The 10,637-nt window shown below is 60.2% G+C and overlaps 2 protein-coding genes across 3 annotated transcripts; one reads left to right on the top strand and one right to left on the bottom strand.

Moving 5' to 3' along the window:
- The first annotated feature begins 57 nt into the window (after positions 1–57).
- Positions 58–8,970, top strand: TRMT112 (tRNA methyltransferase activator subunit 11-2). 2 transcript variants are annotated; one of them, XM_065407783.1, is made up of 5 exons: positions 58–144; positions 7,218–7,477; positions 7,654–7,755; positions 8,030–8,122; positions 8,716–8,970. In XM_065407783.1, exons 2-5 carry the CDS (start codon positions 7,397–7,399, stop codon positions 8,815–8,817), a joined length of 378 nt encoding a protein of 125 aa, XP_065263855.1. In that variant the 5' UTR covers positions 58–144; positions 7,218–7,396; the 3' UTR covers positions 8,818–8,970. The 2 variants fall into 2 exon arrangements, with proteins under 2 accessions (XP_065263855.1, XP_065263856.1); XM_065407784.1 differs by having other exon boundaries at positions 111–144; positions 7,262–7,477.
- On the bottom strand, positions 2,520–6,844 carry PRDX5 (peroxiredoxin 5). Its single transcript, XM_065408144.1, has 6 exons — positions 6,677–6,844; positions 5,007–5,141; positions 4,429–4,560; positions 3,758–3,796; positions 3,185–3,249; positions 2,520–2,650 (listed from the first exon to the last, which is right to left on the bottom strand). The coding sequence occupies exons 1-6, from the start codon at positions 6,842–6,844 to the stop codon at positions 2,545–2,547; spliced, it is 645 nt and encodes a 214-aa protein (XP_065264216.1). The 3' UTR covers positions 2,520–2,544.
- Positions 8,971–10,637: the final 1,667 nt, after the last annotated feature.

Genomic DNA, 10,637 nt, shown 5'->3' with positions numbered 1-10,637 from the left:
TGCGCAAAGAGGAACTTCCGCAATCGGGAGCGGCTGGGGGGGGGGCCTGCAGGGACGCCAGGAAACCAGCACCCACAGCAGACCTGCTGTGGGTGGGAGGAGGGAAACTCCCATTGGCGCCTACCAGATCCCTGAAAGCTGCCGGTAGGTCTCTCCCCACCCCCAGCTTGGGGGGAATTGGGGACCTCTCCCAATCGGCCCATCTACCCCAGTATCCCACGTCTCCCCTGCTCTAGATCGGATCCATAGGCCCATCTGGCCAGTATCTTGTCTGCCTCCTGCCTGAGATCAGACCCATCTAGATCAGTATCCTGCTCCACCCCCTCCAGATCAGACCTTTGGGCCCCCCTGCCTTGGATCAGCCCCTTGGGCCCATCTAGCCCGGCATCCTGCTTCCAACTGTGGCCAGCCCTGAAGGAAGGGCCCCAGCAATCAACAGCCATGGAGCAAACCTGGAGAGGAGGTGACGGGCACCCCTCTCCGACCACGTCAGGGCGGGACTGGCTCCTTCCCTTAATCGGGGTGTGTGTGTGCGGTGGACCCCCTCCCCATCACCACCACCTCTCCCCAGTATAAACCTGTAGGCATCGTTCCTGGTCAGAACTTGCCCTCATCTAGCGGTGGGGAGATCCACTATGCCCCATAGGTGACAGCTGTACTGCCTTTCAGCACCCCACATCCTTGTGATGGGAGGAGCAACACAGCAGCCCCCCTGGGACATGGCTCTCAGCTCCCATCACTGAGCCCCTTTCTCCCAAACCCCACTTAGCCCCCCAAGAGTCTCTCTGCTCTATCTCCCAGTACCCCCAATGCTGCTAGGTTGGGGGGCCTGCTCTGAACCCCCAATCCAAGGAGATGGGTCTCCAATTGATTCACATCCTGCTCCTTATAGGGCTGCAGTGGCTAGCCCAATGGATGTGGGCCCACTCTTGGTTGGGGGGCGGTAGTCTGTGTAGCACCCAGCCTGACAAGGGCTCTGAACTCAGACCCATAATACACCTCAGAAATCATTTTAGGCCAGAGGCAAATAATCTCCCCACGCTGGTGGCAGCGCAGCCGCAGGGGAACATCCTGCACCCCCTGCTGCTGTGAGGGGCAGGAAATCATGCCCCCAGCACCATGCATTGTCCTGGCTCAGATTTCATTTCTGGGAAGGAGCCAGGACAACCTATGAACCTAAGCAGCCAATGGCTGGGGGAAGGAGCCAGGGCTCCTGGCCTTGGGGGCAGGAGGTAGGGAGGCCTGAACATGGGGCAGGGGTGGGAATCTCAGGCCTCCCACTCTGGGAAAAGTAGGGGGCTGGGTCTCATGGGCTAGAGGGAGTTGGGGTTCCTGGTCTGAGGGGGAAGGAGGCCCGTGTTCTCACTCTGAGGGAGGTGGGGAGCTGAGAGTAGGGTGACCAGACAGCAAGTGTGAAAAATCGGGACAGGGGTGAGGGGGTAATAGGAACCTATATAAGAAAAAGACCCAAAAATTGGGACTGTCCCTATAAAATCGGGACATCTGGTCACTCTAGCTGGGAGTAGTCAGGGCTCCTGGCCTGGGCAGACAGAGGGGAGTGGAGCCAGGGCATTGCAGGGGGAGAATTCTAGCACAGGGAGGGGCAGTTTCCAAGACCCCCCTCCCTTCCCCCTCACACCAAAGATGGTGGAGCACAAGCACCCCCTTGTGGCCATGCTGGGGCCCACACCAAAGATCCTGCTTGGGAGTGGTCAGTGGGGTCCTGCTTTGAGGTGGGCGGGGGAGGCGCTGAGTCCCAGCCCCCCCTCAAGTCCAGGGGGCCTAGCCTAGATCTTGTGACCCTTTGACCCAGGGTTAGGGGAGATCATGACACCAGGGGGACCCCATGCCAGCCCCAGTTCAGCAAATCAGAGACCCTGGGGAGAGGCACCACAGGGGAGGGGGCTCTAGTATGACTACTCACCCATGGCAGGGAAATCAGGGCAGCAGGAAACCTGCCCCCTTGATTCAACATTGCTCCCAGAGATCCCCCCCACGCTATCTCTAGGGCACAGACCCCCCTCATCAGCAATCTCCCTCTGCTTGTGTGGGCCCTGCCCCTCCAGGCTGTTTATTCTGCCCCCAAGGCCTCAAGAGAGATTATGAGATTGGGGGGGGGGGTGCAGGAGGCATGGGCAGGCCAGCACTCAGTGGGAGGAGGGCTGAGCAGGATAGAACTGGGGTCTGGGTCACTCCCTTCCTTCCACCCCTACCATGCCTTGTCTATGCCTGCCCCCCCCCCCCCCCCCCCCCCCCCGCAGAGAGACAGAGGCAGGGCTGGCGAGAGCCGTTTATTCCACTTGATACACAGCATGGTGGGGCAGTACATCACCATCAGGGCATGAGTGCCCTCTAGAGGCCAAGCCCATGACAGCAGGAGCAGCAGCAGCACTGCACCCCCCCCCACCCTCCCCCAGGGGGAGGCCATCATATCATGCAGGGAAAGGATGGTGGGCTGCCCCGCTCCTGGTGCTAGGGCGGGGGGGGGGGGGGGGAGAGGAGGGAGCAGCAGCAGCAGCAGGAGGGACCCTGGTGTCCTGGTGCTCAGAGTTGAGAGAGGATGTGGTTGGCCAGGCTGCAGGTCAGCCCTGTTCCATCCTCCTCCACGTTGAGAGCCTTCACCACACCATCCTCCAGCACCATGGAGAACCTGAGAGAGATGGGGGGGGGGTGTCAGTGCCAGGGCCCCCACCCCACCGTGCCATCCTCCACCACAGAAAACCTGGGAGGGGTCAGGGTGAGAAAACAATGGGGGCTCCCCCTCTCCCCACCTCCCACCCTATCGTCCACCACCATGGAGAACCCAGGGGGGAGATTGGGGGTTCAGTGTGGGGACACAGCCAGGGCTCCCTCCCACATCTCCTAGCGCCCTCTACCCCCATCATGGAGAAGGGAGGGTTGGGGGTATCAATGTGGGGATATAGCATGGGGGGCTTTGCCTCTCCCAGGTTTTCCCATGGAGATGGAGAAGAGGACTTCCCCTCCTCTCCACATCCAGCCCCCCACCCCCAGGCAAAGGGGACACCCCAGAGGCCCATAGTTGCAACTGCAGGGGTGCATCCTCTCCCCTCTGAGCTCCTAACACTCATCCCCATGCCCATCCCTCGCCTGTACAGAGAACCCCAGCTCTCCCAAGGGGGGTATCCTCAGAGGCTGCTGGGGGGTAAGGAGCCCACTGCTTTACCTTTTGCAGCGGTTGGTCCCAAAGAGGTCACGCAGGGTCTCCTTGTCCAGCAGCAGTTCCGTAGCCTAGGGGAGAAAGGGAAAGCAAGGGGGGGGGGTCAGACAGCCCCCCCAGTCCCCTCCAGGCAGAGGACACAGCCCAGGAACTTCCCCCTGCAAACAGGCCTTCACTTCTGGAGCTGCTTGGTCCTCAGATGCCCTTTGACCCCAACCCAGCCCCCGTTGTTGGTGTCAGGGAGGTGGCACTGGAGGGACAGAATCCTGGATGCCTCTAATAGGGGATGGGGGTTCCACTGCCCCTTCCCCCACAGTCCCAGAGCAGGAACACCCCCAGGGGGGTGGATCTGACACAGCAGGTAGGGGAGGAGCAGAGGACAGGCACACAGTGGGGTGGGAAAGAGGACTGGCCAGGGAGTGGGGGCCCTGAATCTTGGCTGTCGAGCTGGTTAGGAGGGGAAGGGCCAGGGACTGGTACACAGACAGGTGGGTAGGGAGACTGGGACTGATCCTGCTCCAGGAGGAGGATACCCCCAGCTGGCGCCTGAGGGCACGGGTTGGGTGGGTGGAGCATTACCTTTCCGAAAGCTCCGGTGGGGTCAGCCAGCATCCGCACCTGGGGGCAGGGAGGGGGAAAGGGTTAGGGAGCCAGTGAAGAGGCACCTGTGAGGTGGGCGGGAGGGTAGGAGTGGCAAGAGCCACACCCACTCCTGAGGTTACACAACCTATAGATGCCCCCTTGCGTAATCAACAGCTCCTACTGAGAAGGGAAGTGCTCACTGCTGCCTGGAAGTCACACACTGCCTGCAGGGGTGGGGGCAGGGCTCCTGCAGCATTGGGGTTAGGATGCTGGTGAGTGGGGGAGAGAAAAGACTCCTCCCCTTTCCCTGAGACTCAGCACCATGCACCCCCCTATAAGGACACTGCCCTGGGCCTTGACCCCTGCTCACTCCCCCTGCCCTGGGTCCCCTAGTCCCACCCTCTGTATTCCCCTTGCTATGGTCCCTGAGACTCTCCACATTCCCCTTGGCTGGTGCCCCCACCTGCCCTCTGTGCTCCTCCTGGTCTGGGCTGTGTGGTCCCCTCACCCTGTGTGCTATAGCTCAACCCCCCACACACACACTCCCCCTGCCTTGCCCTCCCTTCACTCCCCTTGCCCTGGGCCCCGTAGGCCTTGCTCCCTTCTCTCCCCAGCTCATCTTGCCCCAAGCTCCTTGTGCCTTGCCCCCCACCCCACCCCCGGCTCACCTTGCCTTGGGCCCCTTGGGCCTTGCCCCACTCGCTCATGACAAAGACATCGTTCACGGCCAGGCAGGCGATCAGCTCCACTCCCTTGGCCTTCAGTGCCCCAGCCTGCTCCACGTAGCCCGGCAAGTGGGTCTGAGGGGGGCAGGAAGAGCATTAGTTCCTCAGCATGCGGGGTGGGGTGGCAGCATCAGACACCAGCCCAGGGATCCAGGCAGGGAGTTGGGCAGCCCCTGGCTTGCAAGGGCACACTGAGCTCACAAATGTGTCCTTTTCTAGTCCACCCTGCGGCTCCCTTGGCCCCAGGGATGGGATGGCGGGAGTGATGCTCTGGTGGATGAGTTCTGGGGAGCTGGGTGGGGTGGGGGATACTCCGAGGAGGGGGGTGAGGGAACTCTGGGATGGGGGTTCCAGGGAGCAGGGTGTGTGAGGAGCCATTCTAGAATGAGGGGGTGCTCTAAGGTAGGGAGTTGCAAAGGGTGGGGGAGGGGATGCTCTGGAGTTGGTGTGTGTGTTCTAAAATGGGTAGGGTAGTGGGGGGAGGGGAAGGAGGCACTGTGGGGGGAGTCTCCATGCCTCACCTTGGAGCAGCCAGGGGTGAAGGCACCAGGCACCCCGAAGAGAATCCCCTTCTTGCCCTTGAAGAGTGCAGCCACATCCACCTTGGTGCCGGGGTCCTCCTCGTACACCTCCACACTGGGCAGCTTGTCTCCAACCTGGAGGCACAGGGGGGGAGAGCTGGGGGGAGGCCTAGCCAAGTCCCCTTGCCCAAGGCAAGCCTATGCCAGACCCCCACAGGGCCTCTGCCCCATCCCCCAGTGCAGGGGGAGGAGCTACCCCCACTCTGGAATTCCAACTGGGAGCCGGTTCCTCGTGCCCCAGCTACAACCCCCACCCCCGCCCTAGCGCCAACAGGGGGGCCTCAAGTAGCTGACTAACGGGGGAGGGGGGGGGTGTCTCCCTTCCAAGTCACCCAGCCAGCTTCCTGTCTTGGAATCCCGCTCCCCAGCACTGGGAGGGGGCAAAGACAAGCCTCCGGATGATGCGTAAAGCCTGAGGTGAGCCTCTCCTTGGCTGGGGAGCAGGAGAGCCCTGTGTGCATCCCTCAATTGTGTCTGTGGGGGGGTGTTGTCACTACAACCCATGGGGGGAGGCCCACAGGGCAGACACTCAGTGACTCAGCACCCCTGCCTTGGGAGTTTCCAAACTGATTACTCCATCTCATGAGTTGAACACCTCCCCCAGTTCCCTGCCCCCCATGCCCATGCCCCAAATCTTCTGGGTTGCCATGTACCTCCCTTCCCAATCAACCATCCTCCCTCCCCAGCCTGCTCCTCCTCCCCCCACAGCCCAGCTCCCAGAACCCCAACCAACCCGCATCTTCCCCCCATCCTACCCCTGCCTCCCACTAACCCCTTACCACTAACCCAGCATCCCCAGCTCACACCCACACCTTCCCCCAGCCTCGACCCCATTTCCCCTCCCCCACAATCCAGATCCTTCTGTTCCCACCTACCCCCCAACCCCCATCTCCTGCCTCCCATCTCACCCCATAACCAACAGCCTAACTCTAACTCCTCCCCCAACTCTCAACCCCAGCCCTGCTCACCCTTCCCCCAATGTCCCCTTCCCCAGCCTGCCTTAAACTCACCCCCCAATCAGCCCTTTCTACTTCCAACCTCTCCCTGCCCCCCCTAGATTTGAAGGGAGTTGGAAGCTCAGTGTCACCCCCTTGTTCCAACCCCCTCCCCCCAGGTTTGCTCCCTTCCTTGTGAGGCAAGAGTTCGGGGGGGGGGTCCTGCAAGGGGGTAGTGACCCTCCAAGCTTCAGGGACTGGGGACATGGTCTCAGGTTTCAAGGGTCCCGGTTGGGGGGAGGCATCGGCGGCTAAATTGGAGGGTGGGAGAGGGCTCTTCTCTAGCCCTAGGTCCCAGCTGGCGAGGGGAGCTACCAGGGGGAGCCCTGCTGGGGGTAGGGTGACCAGATGTCCCGATTTTTGTGTCTTTTTCTTATATAGGCTCCTATTACCCCCCCTACCCCCGTCCTGATTTTTCACACTTGCTGTCTGGTCACCCTAGCTGGGGGCCCTGATTTTGGAGGGGGGCTTGTCCAGGAGGCTCCATTCAGGGGACCGTTCTCTGCCCCGGGTCTCGCTGGGGGTGAGTTGGGGGGGGGTCCCCAGCTTGGGGCGGGGCAGGTTAGATGGTTGAGGCCCCCGGGGTGTCCCGCTCTCCGCCCCGCCCGGTCTCACCTTGACGGGCGCCATGGCAGCTACTCGGACACCGAAGCTCCTGGTTCCTCTAGGCTTGGAGCCGGGGAGGGGGGGCGCCCGCAACAGCCCCCGCCCCCGCCGGAGCACCAGCCCCGCCACACCCCGCCACGCGGTCACCATGGAGACCGCCTGAATGACAGTTGCCATGGAAAAGGCCTGGGGGACCTACCAACCTTGGGGTGGACTGGAATGCCCATGCGCCGCAACCCACAGGTCGGTTTGCATCACATTTGCATATCATGTGTGGTTCATTTGCATGGCCGTTTTGCACATTGTTTACATACAGATTGCTTTTGATTGGCAGTGCGACATTACAAGTGGTTTGCACGCTGAATTTGCATACAATTAACATATAATTTGTGATTAATCTGAGTGTTTTTCTCCTGCTTTTTGCACATCTTAATTTATTAATTTAAATATAATCTGCATGCGATTTGAACACTATTTGCATGTTTTAACCCATTAGTTTCGCGTCTAATTCTTCTCTCCTCCCCATCGGGGACCGGCACCCTGTCTCCAGATCTCCCCGGAACCCTCAGGTTCGGGTCCGTGTTTCCCTTTCAGCCGCCGGACCCTTTTGAGTAGGGCACATTCCATCCGGAAGTAGTGTTCGGAGGGGTGCGATTGAACCGGAAGTAGCCGAGTATTGGCGTCTCACCGCTTCCCCACGTGTGCCGTGACACCGGGAGCGGCGCGAGGATGAAGCTGCTGACGCACAACATGCTGACCTCGCACGTGCGGGGGGTGCAGCCCGGGGGGGGTTTCCCCCTCCGTATCCAGGTAACAGGGATCCCCCCACAACCAGAGGGCCACGTATCCCTGCCCCCTGGGCTGCCCCAGCGCTGGGTCGGGGGCCCCAGGGCTGATTTCTCCCCCCATGGGGGTGATGCCACCTGCCCCTTCGGGGGTCCCGCCCCGGCCGTGCCTAGCCGGACTGACCCTCCCCCTCCCCGCAGGCCACCGAGGTGAAAGTGAATAACGTGGATTTCAACCAGGAGTTCGTGGCGCGGATGATCCCCAAGGTGGAGTGGGGGGCCCTGGTGGAGGCTGCGGAGAGCGTGAGTATGGGGGGAGTGGCTGGCCCCGTCCAGGGCATAGGTGGGTGGAGTTTGGCAGGGGGAGGGGCTCACCCTAGGTGCTGGGGACGCTAGACACGGGGACAGCCTCCTGCCCAGAGTGCTGTCATGGCAGGAGATGGGCAGCATGGATTGGCACAGCAGCCTTGGGGTGGGGATTGGAGAGGGAAATGGCTTTGGGGAGCGTTTGGGTCAATCAGAGCAAAGTCTCTCTTCTGGGGTCAGCATTGTGACATTCATCTCCCTCTCCCTACAGCTGGGCCATCTGTCGGACCTGCCCCACGAGCTGCCCCCTGAGTACGAGAACAACGAGGACTTCCTGAGGAAGGTGCATCACGTGCTGCTGGAGGTGAGAAACGCCCCCCCCCCCCCTCCACGTCCACAACCCCCCACCGGCTCCCTGGCTGGTGCTGGGCACTATATCCCAGACACCACAAACCCGTGGCTGAGGTTGTATGACGGGGCCTGTTACAAACACAGGTCCTTTCCTGGCCTGGCTGAGACACCGGGGACTTATCAGCCCACAGAGACACTGGGGATCCCCCAGGGTGGGGGTACCTCTTGCTGTTGCTGCCCCTGTTCCAAATGTCGACATTGGGGGGGCCCCCTCAGGCAGTGAGAGTATGTTGATGGTGGGGGATTCTCCCCCTGCTCTAGCTGCCTGTTGGAATCCACTCTTGGGGGGCTGAGAGTCCAGCAGCTGCCCTGGCACCGGGCTCCCAGCATCCTTTTGCTTCTGTGGCTCATCCTGCCCCCTCCCCAGCTGCTAAGAATCATGATAGGGGGTTGTGACTGCAGCAAAATAAAAAAACCGAGAAGGGAGGGCTGGTGCTCTGGGGAAGTTCCACCCCTCCCTGACAGCATTACTGGGCAAGGCCGGGGCACAGCTCATCCCTCTGTCTTTAGGCTGCAGCTGACCTGTGTTTCTTCTCCCCTGCATAGGTGGAGGTGATGGAGGGGATCCTGAAGTGCCCTGATTCTGGGCGGGAGTTCCCCATCACCAAGGGCATCCCCAACATGCTGCTGAGCGAGGAGGAGACGTGAAGGGCCAGGGTGGCCAAGATGGGAAGATTGGGGTGGGGGAGGGAGTTCCTGGGCTGGGAGGGTGTGGCAGGGCGAGGGAGGGTTCTACAGGGAGTAGAAGACATTCTGTGCTCATTTGGTTTGTGTATAAATAAAACTGTGAGGTGGAGCCTGGCATGGGGCATGTCATCCATTACCTGTCCCCCCTCCCCTGCTCGTGCCCCTCAATCACAACCTGCAGCACTCTGCTATCCTAGCCCTGGGCTACCCGCAACCACACTTGTGCTGGTGCCCTTCTGTTCTAGTCCAGTCCCCATCCCCCATTAGCCCTTGGTCTAGCCGAACATTGGTCTGCCACACCTTGCACCGTACTCACTTTCCTCATGTACAGTTATTTAGATTGCAGTAGTACCTAGGAGACCTAGTCCTGAAGCAGGTCCCCCATTGGGCCAGGCACTGCTCAGACCCCCAGGCAAGATCAAGGCTGCCACTGGGCCCAGTGCTGCACAAACACAGAACAAGACAATGCTCTTGTTCCTTCTTAACTGCTAGGAAGGAAGACTCTGGACACAGGCTGAGATCTCCATGGTTTATTCTGGCTCTGGAATATAGCTCTATGTATGTGTGTGTATAGCACCTATACACAAAATAGAGGTATTTATAATATATACACATACATAATTTAATACAAACCCCCTCCACGTCACCCCACTCATTATAGAAATGGGGGGGACTGAGGGTGCACCCCTCTGAGGGGAGCAGAGATGAAGGGGTCACGTATTATCCTGCAACAAATATACAGTCTGATATATTGCTATGTACATGTTTCTCAGCATCTTCACCCCCACCCCAAGGGGAAGGGGGGGCTTATTGCTATGGGGGGCAGAAGGGCAAGGGGAAATTTGAGGGGGGTGGAGGGGATACTGGCCTCTGTTCCCATCCTGAGGGACCCCCCCAATATGCCCAAGCCATTGCAACCCCTCTTCCTATCTGTACAGCTACCCCATCACAGTGCTGTGCTTCCACTCCCACAATTCCAGCCTTCTGTTTCAGCCCCTCCCTCCCCCCCCCCATAAGGACCTAACTACAGCAGGGGCTCCCCCAGTCAGACCCCCACCCCCTCCAGACTCTCCACCATCCTGGGGCTGGGGGGGGGAAGAGAGACCAGCACTTAGTGGAGGTTCCCAGACCCTGCTGCTAAGTTCCCCTCACCCCACTTATGTCACCCCACTGGATTTTCCCTGGAAAACCCCACTGGAAGTCCTTGGCTCCAGTACCCTCCCCCATATTTCAAGGGGAAGTATGGGCTTACCACTCCCCAAATCTCAATTCCCTTCCCAGGACACAAGAATATACCCCCCTCCAATCTAAGAGACTCCCACACACTTCCCTCCTCTGAATTACAGGGGACCCCCACAATCCTCCTTATCTAAAGTATCCCCACTACAGGGATCTCCCAGCCCTGAGCCAAGGGACCCTCATGGGGTTCCCCTCCCCTGGCCAAGTGCATACATAGTTTGTTCATTTATTGCTTGAAGGGATATTGTAAACCCCTCACCCCCACTCAGGGGCAGGGGCTGGGAGGCCTCAGGGGGTCCCACTTTGGGATGGGGGATTATTCTCTCCCACACACACTTTCTCCCCTAAGCAGAGAGTTCAGAGATTCAAGTGAGGAGGGGGACACCTGCCATGGGTGGTGTCCCTAGGAGGCCCCCCCTTCAGAGAGAATCAGCTGCCCCTGCTACTGCCCTCCTGACCTAACTGACCCCTCCAGTGCCAAGCTACCTACAGCCCCAGCACACATTGGCTGCTGGGCAAGCACCCCTCAGCTGGGGGGTTCC

The sequence above is a fragment of the Emys orbicularis genome, chromosome 7 (assembly GCF_028017835.1).
Source record: "Emys orbicularis isolate rEmyOrb1 chromosome 7, rEmyOrb1.hap1, whole genome shotgun sequence".
NCBI classification, from domain to species: domain Eukaryota; kingdom Metazoa; phylum Chordata; order Testudines; family Emydidae; genus Emys; species Emys orbicularis.
This window is presented reverse-complemented; position numbering and strand designations above follow the sequence as displayed.

What these genes read in the sequence shown, in the direction of transcription:
- PRDX5 (XM_065408144.1), bottom strand. Translation starts at nt 6,844, where the DNA reads ATGGCAACTGTCATTCAGGCGGTCTCCATGGTGACCGCGTGGCGGGGT. An exon ending in TCACCCCTGGCTGCTCCAAG is followed by an intron (nt 4,561 to 5,006) that starts GTGAGGCATGGA and finishes TGCCCCCCTCAG; the next exon opens with ACCCACTTGCCGGGCTACGT. An exon ending in GGGACCAACCGCTGCAAAAG is followed by an intron (nt 2,651 to 3,184) that starts GTAAAGCAGTGG and finishes CATCTCTCTCAG; the next exon opens with GTTCTCCATGGTGCTGGAGG.
- TRMT112 (XM_065407783.1), top strand. Translation starts at nt 7,397, where the DNA reads ATGAAGCTGCTGACGCACAACATGCTGACCTCGCACGTGCGGGGGGTG. An exon ending in GTTTCCCCCTCCGTATCCAG is followed by an intron (nt 7,478 to 7,653) that starts GTAACAGGGATC and finishes CCCTCCCCGCAG; the next exon opens with GCCACCGAGGTGAAAGTGAA. An exon ending in TGGTGGAGGCTGCGGAGAGC is followed by an intron (nt 7,756 to 8,029) that starts GTGAGTATGGGG and finishes CTCTCCCTACAG; the next exon opens with CTGGGCCATCTGTCGGACCT.